The sequence below is a fragment of the Gouania willdenowi genome, chromosome 13 (genome assembly GCF_900634775.1).
Source record: "Gouania willdenowi chromosome 13, fGouWil2.1, whole genome shotgun sequence".
NCBI classification, from domain to species: domain Eukaryota; kingdom Metazoa; phylum Chordata; class Actinopteri; order Blenniiformes; family Gobiesocidae; genus Gouania; species Gouania willdenowi.
Genome location: NC_041056.1, coordinates 21,913,496 through 21,933,735, shown reverse-complemented (window position 1 = coordinate 21,933,735; position 20,240 = coordinate 21,913,496). Strand labels below are relative to the sequence as shown.

General features: G+C 37.1%; 1 protein-coding gene across 3 annotated transcripts in view; it reads left to right on the top strand.

Moving 5' to 3' along the window:
• Positions 1 to 20,240, top strand: part of hip1 (huntingtin interacting protein 1) — a 62,447-nt gene that overhangs the window by 4,164 nt on the left and 38,043 nt on the right. The window contains exon 1 of one of the 3 annotated variants that reach the window (XM_028464632.1): positions 7,655 to 8,110. The exons of the other annotated variants lie outside the window; for them this stretch is intronic. Coding sequence (XP_028320433.1) covers positions 8,093 to 8,110 — 18 coding nt within the window. The 5' untranslated portion in view covers positions 7,655 to 8,092. Of the gene's footprint in view, positions 1 to 7,654; positions 8,111 to 20,240 lie in introns of those variants that run through there. 3 annotated transcript variants of the gene reach the window in all.

Sequence of the window (20,240 nt, the reverse complement as noted above, 5' to 3'; positions counted from 1 at the left end):
AAATTCACATATCGATTCGATTTTCGCTTTTTTTTTTCTTCTTCAATGCATTCAAAAATGACTGCAGACATCAGATATATTCTCAAATATGCAACTTTATTGCTGTGATTGTCCTCAAGAGTTAAAATGCATAGAACAATCCTAAAATAAAAAAATAAATGATTCTCTGTCATTCAACAATTTCAAGCTTTAACCCAGGTTTAAGCAAAAGTGCAACAGCAACTTCACAGTAGCTTAAATTTTCTGATTAAGAAATCAGATAAATACATATTTTATAATGTATAACATTACAAAAATAACAAACTCTTCCCTTAACATCTCAGCATAGTGCGAATACAAAATTTAACATGCCTGTGGCACACATGTAGCCCACTCAAAGGGTAAACAAAGAGGGGGCTGGCACACATCGCGCTACGGTATCCCACAAGGACGGAATGGTGAAAAAGTCAAAATTTGTAAAATAAAAATCCTTTTTATCTACAAATTCGATAAATCGATTAAACAAATTTTTTGCCCAGCCCGAGTACAAATATGATCACGATAGCTACTTCAACTCAAAGTTTTACAGTACTCTTGAATTTACTTAAAGTGGATTTCCTGCAATTTTTGATTATTATTGGATGATATGTAAGACTAATGAGTTTCATCAGCCTACTGTAAATCTAATTTGTGGAGGAGTTTTGGCGTCTGATGTACTTTTATACTTTTAGGAGTAATGTTAGTTGTGCACATGTTAAGATCACTGTACCACTTTGGCTATAGAGTTATGTACAGTATATACAGTATGTGTGTGGGTTTTGTGGCCCTGGCGAGGAATTTTCAGAGGCGGCCTCTAGAGCGCTATGGCCTGAAAACACAGACGTTACAACAGTGTTCTTTTACTAAGAAGACTAGACAAACTGAATAGGGATTGAACCAAAAAATAGAATAACTTTTAATGAACTTATTAATGTATAATATATATATATATATATATATACATATATACACTTTTGCAATCAAACTGGCTTTCCAGAACAGTGGCAAACTCTGACAAGGCAAATTTATGTGTATAGCGCATTTCATACACAAGGCAATTCAATGTGCGTTACATGATCAAAAGTGCTATGTCTTCCCTAATTTACAGTTTACTGGCAATCATAAGTTAGAATGTTTTTCATCATAAGTTTACAGAACTGGCTGTCACATGTAATCTTTTTTCACTTGCTGTTTTCACCTGCTTCCCAGTGTTTTTTACGCATTTGCATTTCTTTATCCATTTTTGGTGTGTTTGGTAGTCTTGGAGACAGTAATGACCTTTGACCTGTGTACACTGACCTTTCATGTATAATAGTTTGTAGGAGCTGTTCAATGTTGCTCAGACTTAAGGTGGACTTTGTTTGACTCTTCCTACCTTCCTTTCACCCTTCTATTACACATTGTTCTAAGTCTTCCTGGCCTTATTCTTCTTCCTGCCATTGTAATCATGGAAAGGATATCCGGCTAACAGTAGACGCATAGTCCTCTAGCATAATATATTTGAAAGCTAGACCCAGTAAAAACTCTGGAGCGGCAGAAATAGCAGGCGGCGGGCTGTGGCCTCATTGCACTGATTGTTTGTGGAATAACAGGACATGAGTGACGGATTTGTAAGTGGGACAATCTGCGCAGTCCAGTATCAACAATAGCTTTAATATGCAGATTGTGAAGAGGGTTTTTATCCCCCACTTTGTTTTAGCAGCACAGTAAAGTAGATAAAACACAGATGGAGCATTAGTTCATGTATCAGAGGTTGAAAGTATCTTAAGCCACACATTTCAATGGGATAGAACGGTATTAGTATGAGAAAATATCTACAAACAGCATCGTTTCACTAATTCATAGAATATATTTTTAATAAATCTGACAAGCTAATAGTATTTGATTAACTTTGCACTAACGCTCTCCTCACATGAGGAGTGTTATTGCAAAATGACACAATTATAAGCATCAAAGTCACATACACACGTGGACAAAATGGTACCCTTCAGTTACAGAAGAAAAAATGCACAATGGTCACTGAAATAACATAGAACTGACAAAAGTAATAATAAATAAAAATCAGACATTGCTTTTGAATTGTGGTTCAACAGAATTATTTAAATAATAATAATGAAACTGGCCTCTTTCGGTCAACATTGTGGGTTTTTCGTTCTTTAACGGAAGGCTACCAACCGTTTTGTCCATATGTGTATATTTAATTGCAAACGGAACCTGTATTTAGAGGGATGCTGAAGCCAAATGGCAAAGACGGCTCAATCTGAGGACCAATATCTTTCACTAGCAAGAATGAAAAAGGGTTTTATAAGCTGCATATGCAATAAAAAGCACTTTAAAAACACACTTGACAAACTGTGACGTCGTGATTACTCAAGGAAGTTCTCCATTCATATAACTCCAACTGGTTTTATGAGTTTAATGGGATCGTTCCGATGGTAGACTTTTGTATATAGAATGTAGAAAGATGGCTGATAGTGGCATAGGAATTAGTCCCGATACAACTTTTTCACTTCCGATACGATACCGATATTGCAACCTTGAGTATATATGGCCCGATATCGAGCCGATACAATGTCAGCACGAATCATACGTACTTTTATTACTTATTTTCTGGTGTGGAATGTTAGAAAAGACTTGATCAAGTGATGTTACTCAAACAGAGAACAATAGTCAGCAATTCAAGTTCACTTCAGTTATTTTTTACCGTCAGTATATGGTGGGAACAACTGAGGGCGGGGACAAATACAACAAAACCTTATCGGAGCGCTTGTATCGGAGATTTTAGATGCAATCTGATAAAATCCGATATTCGTTTTCTGGCTGATATCGGACAGATATTCAATATCAATATCTGATCGGGACACCCTTAATAGGAATGCTGCGCCCATTGGCATTTTCAAAGTCTGATCTTTTGTTTCCTGGTAAGTGCAACGTTCTTCTAAGAATTTATGCCCAAGGAACTGGAACACGTAACTAACTAAGCACTAAAACATCAGATTGAAAAGGGCCTGGGTGGGACACCAACATGGTATGCAAATGGTGATTGGCTGAAATCTCCAAAATGGCAATGCCCACATAATTAGAGAATATTACGTGTATTGTACACGTAACTTTAGACGTACCATCGAAAGTGCAATCATGCGATGGGTCGTGTATCGCTTTAACCTATTGGATATCCATGTATGAAAATACAAGCTTGAGTTAACAAAAACAACAGTTATCAAGTATCTTTCATAATCTTTGCACCATTAAAGCAAACATTTGGTTGTTGGATGGATTTTGTGATGGAATTTTACTAGATGAAGTTAATGTTTAGACCTCTGGCTTGACTTCCAGCTATTACTCAAACCTCATTTTAGTTCAGTCTCCAAGAAAATATATAATCATCTGATAATGCACATCTCAAAGCATTTTCTTATAAAAAAAATATACATTTTACCAAGTTGTGGCCAAAATGTTCTTAAGAAATCCTGAAAAAATATTTTGGTTATCGCAACTGAGTTTGAATGCATTGTCTTCAGTGTTGAATGGGGAACTTTTTTTGCAGGGAATTGTGCTAAGCAAGCATAACTTCGAGGACTCAATATTTAAAAGAGTGATTACATTTTATAGGCGTCTAAGAGACAACAACAATGCATTCTACTGTGCTTAAAGTTACCGCACTGTTTAAAAGAAAGTTTGACTTTTTACTTGGCAGACTCGTGGCTTTGTTCAGCATGTGCTATGGGGTTAAGTTTTATTGACAGGACAGTGTGTTACACTTTCATGGCCCCAATGCAATAGGAGCTGTTGAGTAACATTAATATTTAACTGGATTTTGAGGCGGAATGGCACTCATCAAGACGCCGGTTTTGCATGGCTCTGCAGATGATGACATGCATGTACATCAGGTGGGTAGACTTTACACTCATATTGGTTCAACCGTGTGGGACTAACTGTATGTGAGAAATGCTCAGCTCTCAGCAGAAAGCCCACGTCGTGCCAGGAAGTGAAGAGACTCGGTGGAAAAATGGCTGGCATTGTTTAGCACAGGCTGTTGAACAGTGTGGAGGTATAATGAGTAGCCCCGCTGGTAGAATGAGTAGCATATTGATTATCACAGCTGTCCTGGCCCCAGTGGATCTGCTGATGGCCTGCCATTGTACAGAAAGGGCTGGCCTTGATTTAAGAATGGATCTTGTGGGTTTATTGTTTATTGTGTCCCTGTAGATCAGGAGTGCCTACTGTCAGCAAATATTATTAAAAATAGTAGTAGAGTTTCTAGTATTATTGTATACATAATGTTATTTGTTTAGCCTTTCAATTGGTATATATATAGTCAGTTTTTAAAGTTAATAAAACAAATATGGTGTAAAATAAGGAATTTTGTCAGGCATAGATTTTCTAATAAGGACATGTCAAAGGTTTTAGGCCAGGTTTGTAATAACAGTGGAGGATCCCTTTAAAGCAAGCCCACAAAACAGCGAGAACGTTTACTCCCAAAACAGACAACAAAAACACGCAAAATAACAACGAAAATACACAAAATAACAACAAAAACACGCAAAATAACAACGAAAATACACAAAATGACTCCAAAAACATGCAAAATGATCACAAAATTGACTGAAACCTTTGCTCTTTCCTGTATTAATGTTTCGATCGGTCATTATTCTAAATGCTGACACAAATTCTGAAATGTTGCCCTCAGATCTGACAATCACATTTTTGTGGCCTCCGTTATGATTGAATTTGCCATCTCTGATATAGATGTTCCATTAATAATGATCCGACTAAAAGAATTCAAATTGAACTGCAAACATGCATCGGGTTCAGTGCAGGACGTAGCCCACAGAGTCATGACTGGTCGCACAGTGTCCACCTCCATCATGGAGGTCTTTCAAAAGCTGATAAAACCTAAATCACAATAGAGCTATTATTTCTAGCCTGGGGAGGAGACCATAGAACCCAGAAAGACAGAAAAACAAAATCTGATTGTTCAAGCTATTTAGAGAACTCAACAAACTCACACCGCAATGCACAAAGCTGTTCTTATATGAAGCCTTTTTTTTTGTTCTACTGAGAGATTTTTTTTTACTATAGTCTAGTGTTTTGTAAAAGGAACTTCTCACTAACAATATTATCCATGGCTTTTTAGGGTTTTCTTTGGGAAACTTTTGTAGATGTTGGCACACAGGATGTCCCATCAATCCATCTTTTACCATTTTAATTGAATCACAACTCCAATTCAATTCAAAATCACGTCTCGGCTGATCACAAAGGCTACTATATTTTCTAAAAGTTCACCACTTGTATCTCTGCAACTTGTGCACACACACGGCTTACACAGCTACACTTTTATGTTGACATTTTAGAATTATAGCTTTTGTTTATCACAAGATTTAAGGTTAAAATGTAAGCAATGACTTTCTAATTAGGGGTGGGAACCTCTGGGTACCTCACGATACTATACGATACGCGATACACCGCTCACGATATGACGATACTGCAATTATCGATATATTGGTCAAAAATCAATCTACGATAATCTATGACATAACAAGAAAAAAAAAGATTAAGTGAAAAAATACAATTTTTATTTTACATCTGAAAGATAAATTGAAAAAGTTTCCTATGAACAGTGACACTATTTTAGTGCAACATTTCTGTATCAACATACCAATACCAGTAGTGCTTTCTGTAAACGAAAAATAGGGTATTTCTTACCAGTGACACCATTATAGTGTAAAATTCAAGTTAACAATATATTGGTTCCTTCAACAAACTGACATTTCTGTGAAGACCTACCTGCACATTTTAGTGAAAAAGCAGAAAAAGTTTTTGGGGGAAAAAAAAAAAATGTATACTTGAAGCGAGCATATTGATAATCGATCGTGCGAAAAAATATTGCGATATATTGCCGTATCGAGATACCGTCACACTCCTATTTCTAGCGTTGTTTTTTTTTTTTTTTTTTTTTCTTCTCCAAAATGTCAAAGTACAATTCCTGGAGTGTAACAAACAATAAAAACAATCAGACATGAGAAATACAGCTGTGCGTGACTAACGTGTGATATCTGGGACTTTGAGTATGAGGCCAGGAAGTAGCACAAACTAATGGAGTTGAAAGTCTCACAGAAACCAGACGGGGGCATTACTCTCTAAGAATTGCCTTATAGGAGAGATGGTTGAGCTTGTTCCCTCCTCTTCACCCTTGAATGTCGTCTGTTAAAGGCGTTCTTCACTTCTGACGAAATGAAAAGAAAAAGAGAAAACACTGTATTATAAAGGAAACATTTACAGTTTAAAGAAATCATCTGCCCTGTATTGTTTCTAGTGAGTTTATAGTATCTGATGTTTAGTGGCAATAATAGTGTTTAAGGTACATTTGTGTTCAGTTTTGTTGTTAAATTCCTATTATTGCATAGACTATAAAAAAAATGTACATCAATGATTTCGTATTTGACGTTGATGGTCAATGAAACAAACGAGTTCAAGCAAGTTTTCTGAGCAGAAAAGATATTTAAGTTTTAAACATTGACCAAGCAATAATCATGCTGTGCAAAGTCGGTTTTAATGAAAACAAGAACATGAAGCTGCTGAGTTGGAAGACTGTTTATCACATTGTTGTTTGGAATAATTCTGTGCAACTTTTGTATATTTGTAATTTAAAGCAGTGTTTCTCAAATAGGGGTACGCGATGGCGCCACTTGAGGGAAAATTTGGAAAATTAACAAATGAAAGCATTAACAACATGGGGTTTTATGTAAAAAAAAAAAAAAATTTTAGTTAAAAATTATACTCAGTGATGATGATGATGAAAAAAGAGTCAGTCTTGGTCCCACACCAGGTGGGCGATGACCAAAAATAATAAAAACTATGGAAATAAATCTAATCAGGAGACACTAAATACTGTTTAATTCACTTATTTACAAAATGAGATTCTTTAAAATGTTATCACTGATTCATTATTCCATCATTATGCTCTATAGTTGTTTTTTCATAGTATTCTGAGCAAAATGTTGTTGTCTGACAAGGGGGGGGTACTTGGAATTGGGGTAGTTTGGGAACCACTGATTTAAAGGATGCAGCCATGACATTTTTTTGATAAGACCTTTTCCAACTTTTTTTGTATTTATTTTAGTTTTTTCCTGGTTGAAAGTGTTGCATTGGTGTTAGATAATCTGAACATTCAAGATTCAAAGTCTTTATTATCATGTGCGCAGTAAGAAAACATGTTTCCCTGTACAATGACATTCTTCCTTTGCTGTCCACACTGGATACCACAAAGCAAAAAAAAAAAAAAAAAAATGAAGCACAAAACAAAGAAAATAAAAGTATAACAATCATAATTTAAAAAAAGTAATAAAGATATATATGTACAAGGTAGAAAAGATAGAGAAAAAAAATCAAATATAAATTGACAATATAAGAATGCATAACAATGGCACTAAAGCATATTTTTTCATTTTTATTAATCTATTTAATTATTACATTTTCAGTTTAAATAAGGTGATTTAACAGGTTAATAGGGCAAAAGTGGGCATTTTCCTTTCCTCATTTCCCTCTTTACGTCTATCTTTAGTGCAGGACCCCCTCCACCCGAACCCCAGTTTGAGAACCACTGGCTTTGAGCCATCCCACTTCTCAGGCTCCATGCTACTATTGTTTAACTGGAGAGCGGGCTATTTGCAAAATAATGGTAGGCTGGTATCTCGGTGTGAAGTAGGCCGATCCGATCCTTGGTGGACTGGAGCTTTAGATGTGATCGCGGTTCTCCGGCGGCTGTCCATCGGCTGCTTCCCCGTAGACTGCTTCACGCACTGGGCGCTCGGATGTTGGGCTCCACGCCGATCAGGACGCACGCATCCCCGGTAGAGAAGAAGTGAGCTGGACGCTGACAGAGCGAAGGGCAAAGCGGGTGTTTTAATACCAAATCGGGACACATGTTGAGCTAACGGTGCCGCTCCACCTCCACCCCCTCTCCACCCTGATGCATTGGTTTTCTAGTTGCTAATTATTAGTGGTCACACTGCCTGAAGACAGCACAGCTCCTGTCTGGATCTCACGACCAGCGTTCGCTGATCACAGGATCATGGATCTGGCAAAAATAGTAAGTCAACGAGTTAATGTTTTAATATCCTTAAAGAAAACATGTGAAAATAGCACCGGTGGCAGTAACACACAGTATCTGAGACACCAGGGCTGTTTGAAGGAAAGACAACTTGGAAATGTGCGTGTAGAGGCTTGTTTGATGAAGATCTGCTAACCACATGGGACCATTGTGGGCTTTATTGTGAGGAACAACAGCAGACAGTTTTTTTTTTCTTTTTTCCCCCCTGCTAAATAGGGACTAAAAAAAGGGTCCACAGTGTCCCCAGTTATGTTGTAAAATGTGAAAATGGTTAAATTAAACAGGGAGTGATTTTCTTTCACTGTTATTGTGAGCTAAGAAGAATGGTCAAATCCAATTCTAAATTAAGTAGTAGTAGTGAAGTCCCAGGCTTGCGTAGTTATTTTGGGTATTTTTTGGCTGTTTTGACTGTTTCTGCCACAAAAACAATTAAATAAATGAATGAAAATCGCCACGGAAAGTAATGATTATGAGGGAAAAGTCATAATTATGAGAAAGAATGTCATTAATATAATTACAGATGTCCCGATACAACTTTTTCACTTCTGATACGATGCCGATATTGCAGCCTTGAATATTGGCCGATACCGATCCGATATCAACACAAATCAGAAATACTATGAGAAAATCCGGTATTAGTTTTCGGATCGCGCCACCCCCTAATACAAATGGAACATTTGCAGCAGGCTACTGACACTCACTGTTACTATTTTTAATTAGACTTTAAATAATAATTCATTGAAAACATATTTTGGCTGTTTATTCAGTTCTTAGAAATCAACATGTTACATAATGTAGCAAATAGTAGTACATAAATAAGTCTTGATTGCCCAATGATTTCCTTCACATTTTGTATGTTTCTTTGCAAATTTACATTGAAAATCATTTTCCTACTTTCGATTATCAATATGCTCCCGCTAAGTATCAATTATTTTTTTTTTTTTCCAAAACCTTTTCTGCTTTTTCACTAAAATGTGTCGGTATGTCTTCGCAGAAATGTTGTCACTGTTGAAGGAATCAATATATTGTTTACTGCAATATTGCACTATAATGGTGTCACTGGTAAGAAAGACCCTATTTTTTGTTTACAGAAAGCACTATTGGAGATACTTATTCGTTTACATTGGTTTGTTGACACTTATTTACAGAAATATTGCACTAAAATAGTGTCACTGTTCATAGGACACTTTTTCAATTTATTGTATTTCAGAGATGTAAAATAAAAATTGTATTTTTTCACTTAATCTTTTTTTTCTTGTTATGTCATAGATTATCGTAGATTGATTTTTGACCAATATATCGATAATCACAGTATCGTCATATCGTGAGATAATCGTTATTGTGTATCTTATGTGAGGTACCCAGAGGTTACCATCCCTACTCATTAGTCCACTTAGTTCTACACATGCTCTGTTCTAGTGTGCGCTGCTGGGAACTTCACCATCAACTCCCGTAGCGCCATTTTCTGTCTCGTAAACTATTTTCCTCTTCCCCTGAGCTCTGCCCATCACGGGTGATCTCTCATCCAAAGGTGCGCTGAGGCCACCTACATGTCACCAGCTGGTCACTACATTATGGTACAAGTTAGTTATTCACGGGAGGGCATCGTCACACTGTCTCCGAGCAACCCCAGCCGAAAAACACAATTCATGTCTTTGGAATTGAATGGCATTCCACGTTACTAAACCAAATAACATGTATAGACGTGAATGGCACTCAATGAGTTAATTAAACCAATTATATCACTGTTAAGTTTGTGGCAAACATTTAAGGTAGATGATGTGATGAGACGCATAGCAACTAGTCTACATGAGATCTATTCTACATCTGAAGGCCGAGACAAACTTGTATTTGTCCCCCTAGGACGCCGAGTGCTGTGAATGATGCCAATAGTCAGTCTGAGTCCGGAAAGCACTGCTCAAGCAGGTGCACGTAAGCCAGAGCAACAAGACCGGCCTTTCACTGCCAACACAGATGGATGGGTGTACTTTTATAACCCCTTTATACTTATAGGTGTGGGGGAGGGTGGGTGATGAAAGCATACCCTGAGTCCTTGTCCTGGTGATCCTCAACCAGGAAACAGTCTGGGAAGTTTGTGAAGGACAACATGGGAACAATGAAGAAAATAGTTCATCAATGGTACACTGATGCACTGGATTTGGTCTGCTTCTTTTTCTAGGCTGAACAGGAAACAAGCTGTGAGCTGCCCACATGAAGTCAGTCAGGGCTTGTAGTGCAGACATGGCGTAGGTGTAGCACCACAAATGACTCCTGTTGTGGATCTCCATTACAACCACAGCCGGAAATTGAGAACAGCCTTCAACTTGCTTGCTCATTGCTTCTTTCTGGGTTTGTTGTCTTTTTCCTATCACAGCGTTTAGTCTTGCCTGTGTCTATCAAAATGAAAACAAAGTCCTGAAAGACAGGAAAAGACACCCAATTATCAGTTATTACATTCCCACTCACAAGCGTCTTTCAAACCATTACTGTGGACTCTTTGCTTTTGAGATCTGTTCAGATGTTACAGACAGTTACCGGTACTTTCCGTGCGTGCGTGTGTGTGTGTGTGTGTGTGTGCGCGCTAATAATGGCAACATATCGCACTTCTGCACTTTTCAAGGAGGGGATTTAAACAGCATCTCAGGCCAAGCTTGGAGTCAATTGTAGTTGTAATCATATAATTGATAATTAATTACAACCATTGCATAATTATAATTGTAATTGAAACAATGTGTTGCTGTTGAAATCATAATTGAATTGTAATTCAGTTCAGGAAATTGACTTTGTAATTGTAATTGGCATGAAACTTATTTTATTGAAACTTTTTGTTCTTGTAACAGACGATAGGCCTCCAAAAAGTTGACCTGACTGGTCTGAACTATTTCATGTAAGGATATATTTAGTTTATGGTAAATTAATATAAGGGCTATTGGCTATAAGGATATTTGCTATGTTTATTTTATTTATTTATTTATTTAAAGGGACAGTGCATATTAATAAACATACAAATGTAAATATGCCAGAATTAGCCAATGGCTCCTTTCCATCTGTAGTCTCTGGCAGATCAAGAAAATACAAAGACCAATGTACAACAATAAAGACAAAAAATCATCACACAGATCATCCACACAATTAAACTCTTAAAGAAACAATAAATTAATAATATTTCACATCAAAAATATTAATAGAACTTAAGTCATTGAGAACGTAATTGTAATTGATTTTAAAGGGATACATTTTTTTTTGTAATTTAATTGTAATTGGGAAATACTGCCTGTCACTGTATATGTAGTGAAATTGTAATTGAAGATGAAGATTGTAATTGACTCCAACCCTGTCTCAGGCATTTCAGCTTCTACTTGCAATATAGATGGAATAGGTATTATCTAAATTCTTTTTAGTTTCACATTTTAAATATTCAAGAAAAGTTTTTTAATTGAGGAAATCAACTGGAAACAGGTGAAAATCTAATTTATTACCAGCAGACTGAGTACATGTTAATGAAGTGCTTCATCCAAAGGAACTCACTCGTTTTAGTTTCTACCTCAAAACTTTTGGAAAAAAAACTCAAAAAAACAGTCATCACCCAATTGTTCTAGCTTCACAGTTTCCTGACTCTGTAAGCAAACAGTTTTCTTTGGTTTGAGTGACTGAGATTTACTGTTTATTTATTTGGTGTGGGTGGGATTACTCTGATGTCTTCCCACAAACTCTGGAGCTCACCCAGTCTTAGCACGAGGTACCCATGAGTCCACGGGCTAAGCAGAGCTGCACAGATGCTTCTTTTATGATGCGTCGTGACATCACCGCTCCTCCAGGATGTTGGCATTCAGATGGGAAGGTCCTTCACACAAGGCTGCAGAAAGACCTCCTGTTGGAGAAGCTCATAAACCTGCTGTGAGGGTGTAGGCCTGAGAGGTTAACGATGCGTGTGCGTGCACGCGCGTGTCAGTGAGGGAAAGAAAGACTTCCACCAGCTGCTGCCCTTCACCTCTGTCTTTAACAACTAAACATAGGTCACACTCACTAAGAATCCTATTCTTATGGCATCTTTAAAGATGCTGCTGGGCTTTTCAGCATCTTTATATGCTCTGATATTGCTGACCGAGCACACCTGGTACAATCTCTCTCTAAGAAAAACAGTTCCCAGATGCAACCTGGGACATCTATCTGACCCAGGGGTTCACTGGGACGAAAATTCAACTCTGGGATTTTGTGTCCAAACCAACCACTACATTATCAGTGGACACCATTTACAAGCCATTATTAAGTCAGTTATGCTCAACATGTGGCTCTCCCCCAGAAAACTAGGGGTGTCCCGATATAACTTTTTCATTTCCAATACGATACCGATATTGCAGCCTTGCGTGTTGGCTGACACCGATATCGAGCCGACACAACATCAGCACGAATCATACACACTTTTATTACTTATTTTGTAGTGTGGAATGTTAGAAAAGGCTTGACCAAGTGATGTCACTCAAACAGAGAACAATAGTCGGCAACAGTAGGTATGAGAAAAACTGACCCATTTATTATTAACCAACTGGTTACATACATTTTTACCTTCAACATAATATCTACAGTATTCTACAATTGAATAAATATATATAATATGTATTGGAGATTTTATATGCAGTCTGATAAAATCTAATATTCGTTTTCTGGCTGATATTGGACCAATATCCGATATCAATATTGGATTGGGACACCCCTACAGAAAACCTTAACGGGGAAACTTTTCAACCCCTCTTTACCTATTTCCTTTGGCCATTTTTTGTCCCATTTTTGCCCCCTTTGACACTTTTTTTCAGACTTTAGCTACCTTTTGCCAATAAATATTCCTTTTTTCATATTATTTGTCCATTATTACAAGTTCTTTTGTCACATTTTTGTCCTTTAATTTTTTTGGCCACTTTTCATCCAAAAAAGCTAACTTTTGCCTAATAAATACAACTTGTTTTTTATCCCTACTTTTGGCCTATTTTTGTTCAACATTTTTTGCCACATCTTGCCCATTTAATCTACCCTTTGCCATTACATACTGTACCACCTCTTTCTTCTTTATTAGCCCTAGCGGACCGGACCTGCCCACTTTGGGTCGACGGCCCACCGGGACGATGCCCAATAAGCCAGATGGCCAGTCCACCCCTGATCAGACCTCATTGACGAGTGTTTTCCAAGCCACAGAGGTCTTGTATCATTTAGTCGTGAATGAAAATAAAGTTTCCATTTAATAATTGGTTTGATAACAATATATAACGATATACAGTGTGTCCACTAGCACAACCCGTATGAGGGTGTAAATCTGCCTCTGTTGGACACACTGGCTAAAAAAAATAGACTGACCTTTCACTGCCGTCCTCTCGTCAATGAAAGGCAGACTGTGGTTAAAGACGTGTAATGACTGATGCATGGGTGCGGATGTTCATGTGAGATGCAACACGTGAAAGGATTCTGAAACAAGCAACACAGAGGGCTCTTTTCACAGCAGTGACTTTTTTTTCCGGGTGGAGCCGTGCTTGGAAAAATGTTTGGGTAACTGTTTGCATTTTTAAATGCCTGCGCCTTTTTTTTTTTTTGTACAGTTTTAAGTTGTGTTTCCCTGAGTGAGTTGGTGTGAAACACGTCAATGTTGGACCAGCTTTCACTTTTAGATGTTTACTTCAGGTTGTGCGAACTAGTGGGGCTGGGGGCTTGGGTTCACTGTAGGCCCTGACATTACAGGTCCATTTGTACATGTTTATGAATTCACTATGACCACAAGTTGTGTCAAGTTGCTTTAAAATCCACAAAATAATTTCAATAGACTATATTTTTCCAACTTATCCAAAACTAGTTATGTAAATTTTAATGATCCTTTGCATCTTTTGCCATAATGTACAGTCTGATATACAGTAACTTATTAAATTATTAAATGTCTCTGACACTAACAATCCAGTAAATAGTCTGAAATAAAAATACTTATAAATAATGACCAAACTATAGAGGACTAGCACCTACCGTAAATCTGGACCGTTTTCTGATCGTTTAATTAATTATTTATTAATATATACCTTTTCTTTAGATGCTTCATGTTACCATGGTGACAGTTGGTTGTCAGTTATTGGTTTAATTTATCTTTAATATATTGATAATTAAATTGTATTTGAATATAAGTATTCGTTGTTTTCCCATCAAGGACTGTATTCTCGGTATTAGTCACATATCTATTTTTTTAAGAAAAGTAGAATAAACTCAATAAAGAGGTTGCAACGACTGTTTAAAGAATTCTGAATATGTGTTGCTACTAATCTACATTAAATAGGTCATTTGCATTTTCTAAAAGAGTAGGAGGTGAAATCGAGGTTGCTAAAGCTGCCTCACTGATGGAGGAACTTGGCGTTGGCTCTTCTGTGTAGAGTTTTTAGTGTGAAGGTGGATTGTGTCCTGTTCCACTAACCTTCTCCAATTGTCTTGAAGCACATGTTTCAGTGCAGTTGGACACTTTAATCCAATGAGATTGAATGGTGGCCCTGTGGTCGTGCAACCTCTCCGTTGTGCGTCCCATGGCTGTAAGTAGCGGCTTTAGCCCCCGGATGGAATGATAAGAGGTGTCTGTTATCTCTGCACTTTTTAATTTCTGTGTCTTTTACTGCCAACACTCCTGTTTCCCACTGTGGCGGCCTGTGTGCGTTCACACAAAGACACCTTGGATAATATGCAGGAAATGTGAGCAGGGCAGACAGAAGGTCATGTTTGGTCTCAGCTGCTGCTTGTTTGGCTTGACTGAGCAAGGTTTCTCTCTTAAAGGGAGGGTTTAGGGCCCCAAGCATTCTTCAGCTGGCAGGCAGGAAATGGGCAGCGCAGGATGTGCCAAGACGGGAAGCCTGACTGAGTTGCTGTAGTCCGGTCCTCTCCACCCCCCAGAGCGTCAGCCACAATGACCAAGTCTCACTACTTCTGCACCTCAGTATTTCAGTACATCACTGCTGGTGTTTTGCTTCTAGTTGTTGTTCCTTCTTTTACCTACCGGTAGTCACTTTAGGCATTACGTGCTAGAGCTGTACAGGAGCTGGGACTTGACCAAACTCTATCGTTTGACATCAAAACTCAAATTTAAACAGATGTTTAACACATTATTGTATCCTCTTTTTGATAAGGATCTACATCCAAATGAATAAGGTTGTAATTGTAATGTATACCTTTATGAATGAACATAGAAATTTAGCAATTTCCTCGTATTATTGTCGGACCTCCAATATTTTTGTGTTTGTGGAAAACGGAGAGAAAATACAGATTTCACTTCCCGAAAAACAAATTGTAATATTGCTTTTATTTTTGCAATATGACACCACCGTGAATATCCCCAAACATGCATGTTTTTGGACAATATGACGCATTTAAATGCAATTTGTTTTTGACCTCCACAAGTGTGCGTTTAAAGTGCTTTTTAACTGTCACCCCTAGTTAAAGTTATATACAGTATATTATTATTTCAGTTGAGGTGTCTTCATTATCAGGGTTGAGTAACCCTTTAACTTTCTTTATTCGCATTGTCCAAGTTAACGTCTCGTATTATGACTGGAAATGTAGACATGGGGGAATGGCATTGGCGAATAACCCCCAACTAATCTGAAAAAACTGGTAATTTTGTAAATGTAAAAATCTTATCTACATTATTCATGCTTATAAAAGACCTTCTGGTTATTCAAAAAGCTACATTTTCTGGAAAGCATTGTTACCTTACTGTACTCTGAGAAGTCACATGTGGAAGATGGTGGTTGCCATCAAAAAAACTGTTATATTACTTCTACATATGTGAAGTATAAAAGGCCTCTTGTTCATTCAATGGAGTGTTCTCCTTCTACAGTACATCTTAATGATCAAGGTCATGTATTCATAGCACGTTACTAAGAATCATTGCTCTATACTACTCTTCAAGGTCATGTAAGGATACTTCGCCATGCCTGGCCTGCCCAGCTTCCTTTGGCTCTGCAGAAGTTTCATGATTGAACATCGCTTGCAATACATTAATCTTTTCACTTATGCTGACTTGGAATGTGTCCCAGCTCGAGACAAAAATATCTGAACCGCTGTCTCTGCTATACAAAGTGAGCGTGATTCAGTAACACATCTCCAAGACTAACATGGAAATCAAATTCCCGACCATGCATGAGTCACGAGATTTCACAGAACAGTCTCTGAGAAGTGAGGCAGAGGATGGGAAAGAAGGGCATTTATTTAGCAGGCAGAAGATGCTTTGTTTTTTAGTCGCCTGCTTCAGATTCAGGTTCGGCTTCACGTGCTTTCATCAACGTATGAGCAGCTCTTTGCTCACATGCAACGTTGGGAGAGAATATGACGAGTGGAAAATCTAAAGCTAAAGAAAATGTTTGGGAATCTGGCAATTCTTTCATATGTCTCTGTGATAGGGCTGAGCAAAAAAAAATGCTCAGCCCTGATTTAATTGATTTATCGAATTTTTATTTAGCAAATTCGAGTTTTTTAAAAAAAAAATGAAATTTTTTTAGATTTTTTTATTTTTATTTCTTCTTATAATTTATTTTCCCACCACAGTGTTTTCTGACTTTTTTGTATTCCGACCTTGTGGGTTACCGTAGCGCGATGTGAGCCAGCACCCTCTTTGTTTTCATTTGTTTGTCCTTTCAGTAGGCTATATGTGTACATATGTGTACATATTGTACAGTATTACAGTTGAACACAACAACAAAAAAAAGCAAAACTGGGGCGCGCACCCACTCCTAACAACATATTTTCTCACACAAAAAAAGGGATTTTTTAGATATTTTTTTAAATTGTAATGTTATATAATATGTAGTTATCTGTTTTCTTAATTTAAGCTACTGTGAAGTTGCTGTTGCTCTTTTGCTTTAACCTGGGTTAAAGCTTGAAATTGTTGAATGACAGAGCCTCATTTACTTTTTATTTTGGGATTATTCTATGCATTTTAACTCTTGAGGACAATAACAGCAATAAAGTTGCACTTTTGACAATATATGTGATGTCTGCAGTTATTTTTAAGTGCATTGGGGGAAAAAAAAAAAAATTTGAAAATGGAATCGAAACTCGAATTTTTCTTTAAAAAAAATCTGAGTTTTTTTCATTTTAGGCAAAATTGCACAGCCCTACTTTGTGATGGTGGAGTCATAATGTCATGTCTGTCTGATTTAATAAATCAAAAAAGGGCTCTATCACCCCTTTTGATCCTTGCTTCTCAGTTCTGAGCTGTGCTCCTGGTATTTTGTAGCTGTTCTACAGACTACCCTGCAAGGAGCTCGTGGTTCTTTGATTTATCAATGCCAGGAGACTGACACAGCTGGCACTCTTATTCAACCTCTAAGTACAAAGTACAAAGTCTCACTGTGAACCAATTGGGTCATCCTCATGTGGGAACCAATTGCAGGGACACTTACTCAACTATTCCTTGGTTATTTATTTATTCAGTGTTTATATGACTGAGAAAAGAAAAGGAAGTGTGAAAGTAAGACAGTGACAATTTTTCCTTATTTCTGAGATATATATTTTATCTTAATTTTTATCAAAATACTTGTTTGAGGTGTTTCTTTCTCTACTTCTCAGAACACAAAAATCTGATTGTGTGCAGCCTAACCCAGACCTTCCCCCAAACAAGCCACACTACAGAACTCACTCACACGTGCTGTCCCTTAGAGGAGAAAAGTTAATAAATGTCTGTGGCATTTTTTTTTATCAGCACATTTAACCCAGAATTGTCTTTCTGGTAAAACTTTAAGTAAAAAATATAGAGATTGATATCGTATATCGCCATATTGAGGAAAAATATCGAGATATGAGTTTTGGTTCATATCGCCCAGCCCTACCCAGTAGTTAGGCTGCTCCGCTGAGAAGTGACAATGTCTCCAGCAGTAGAAAACACACGACCATGACAATGTAAAAAATACAATAAAAAAAAATGTATAAACAAATAATAATAATAATTTTTTCAGCACCCAAAAAATCGGGATGTATCATGAAATCGATTTTTTTTTCACACCCCTATATGGGAGAGAGAAAGTTGACTTTATGCTGGATTAAAAAAAAAAAAAAAATTAAGTCCAGGCATCCTATGTATTCTCCATGTACTGTGAAGATTTGATTTGAGTTAATTTTTGATCCCAAAAATGAATAAAAACTATTCACCTTGCCAGTGTTTGCCCATCCTATCTTAAATTCCCAACTATAGAGCATTACCCGGTTCCCACGGATACACAGGTGGATCACTCAGTGCAAAACTACTTGTATTTAAATACATCCATCCAAAATAGAATGCATTCCTTTAAATAACAACTTCATTAACTGCTTCATGGTAAATTACCAAATAATTTGAAACAATAGGATAAGCTTCACTTTTTAACTTCACTGCTTTGACTCTGGTATAAATATCAATATGAAATGGCTACACAGTTTGTTGGAGTAACAGGAACAAACTAAAGTCATTTACTATAATCACAAACTCTAGGAGTGTTTGGTCAAAACATGACATTACGTTTCCTGGTTAGATGCTGGAAATATGAACTTGGTGATAAAAAATAAAGAGGTTCTCTGTCATTATTATTTCTATTATTAAACAAAAAAAAAACAATCAAATGTTATAATTATTTTCATTTAAAATTGGAAGTGGTACTTAATCAATACAGGGATGACTTGCTGTTCCACTACTTTTATGCTTGAATCAACTTTCATTTTTCCAGGTTTTGAGGAAGCTTCACTTATCTTCAGTTGAGATAATTTCTCAACATCTTTTAGGGTCAGAATAAGAATCTTTTTGTGTTTTATTATAACTTGATAACTTTAACAGCATTCTTTTAGCAGCTCCTACACAAACAGGTAGGGATGTAATGATTAATCGTAAGGCAGTTAAAAATCGATTCATAGGTATCGTGGTTCACATCGATTCTCTGAAAATTGAATCGCAGTACTTTTTTAAACAGCAGAGGGCGACGTGGCTCAGGTGGTAGAGGGTCGTCTTCTGATCGAGAGGTTGGGGGTTCGATCCCAGTACCTGACTATCTGTCGAAGTGTCCTTGGGCAAGACACGGAACCCTAAGTTGCTCCCAGTGGTTGACTAGCGCCTTGCATGGCAGTCCTGTCCCACTGGTGTGTGAATGTGAGAGTGATTGGGTGAATGAACTGATATGTAAAGCGCTTTGGGACTGCTTCAGTGTGGTGATAAAGCGCTATATAAATCAAGTCCATTTACCATTTAGTCCATTTATATATATCCTTCTCTTGTCCAAATGCTGAGGCGGCGGGCAGAATCTGTTATTACTTTCTTTCTGGCTGCCTTCTACTCTTTAAACATGTTCATAAATGATTCCTTACCCCTTTAGCACCAAAAGAATATCTGTAATATTACGTGAATATCTGTAAAAGTCACGTTTTTCTATTAGCTCTGTCTGCTAGCGCGTAGCATCTCTTCTTCACTGCTGGAAAAGCTGTATGCCAACCGACCACTGGGTTACCAGCGCCCTCTGCTGGTCCAAACAAATATCTGACGTAAATACAGTGCAGACTGGGTTTTTTTTTTTTACAGTCCAATTGTTAAGGCACAAAATACATTTTCAGTTGCACTTTTTTAAAGAAAAAGAACTATTATGCAGTTTTGCATTGTTTACTATAGAACCAGAATTTAAATTAATAGGCTTCTTCTTCATTTGTATTATTCCTTTATTTCATGATTTATTTTCAGGTAAATTGCATTGTTTTGAATAGTTTATCAAGGGATTCTTTTGACAATGAAAAATAAAAGGAAAATAGTACAGTATTTTCTAGTTTTTTCCCCCAAAAAAATAATGGAATATTTTTCGGTCATAATTTGTCTACAGTCCCATTTTGTAAAATAAGTTGTGAGAGAATCGTATTGTGAATCGAATCATATCGTGAGTTGAGTGAATCGTTACATCCCTACAAACAGGTAATCCATGTTAGAACGTGTAGTGAAATGTTACATTGACCAGAACTAGGACAAGGTTTATTTTAGTTGGAGGAGAAAAAAATGTTTTCTTTTTCTTTTTATTCAAACAAAGGCCAAATAAAAGACAGCTGTGCTTACTGTTAATTGCAGTCCTTTTTTTGTGGGGGGCGTTTG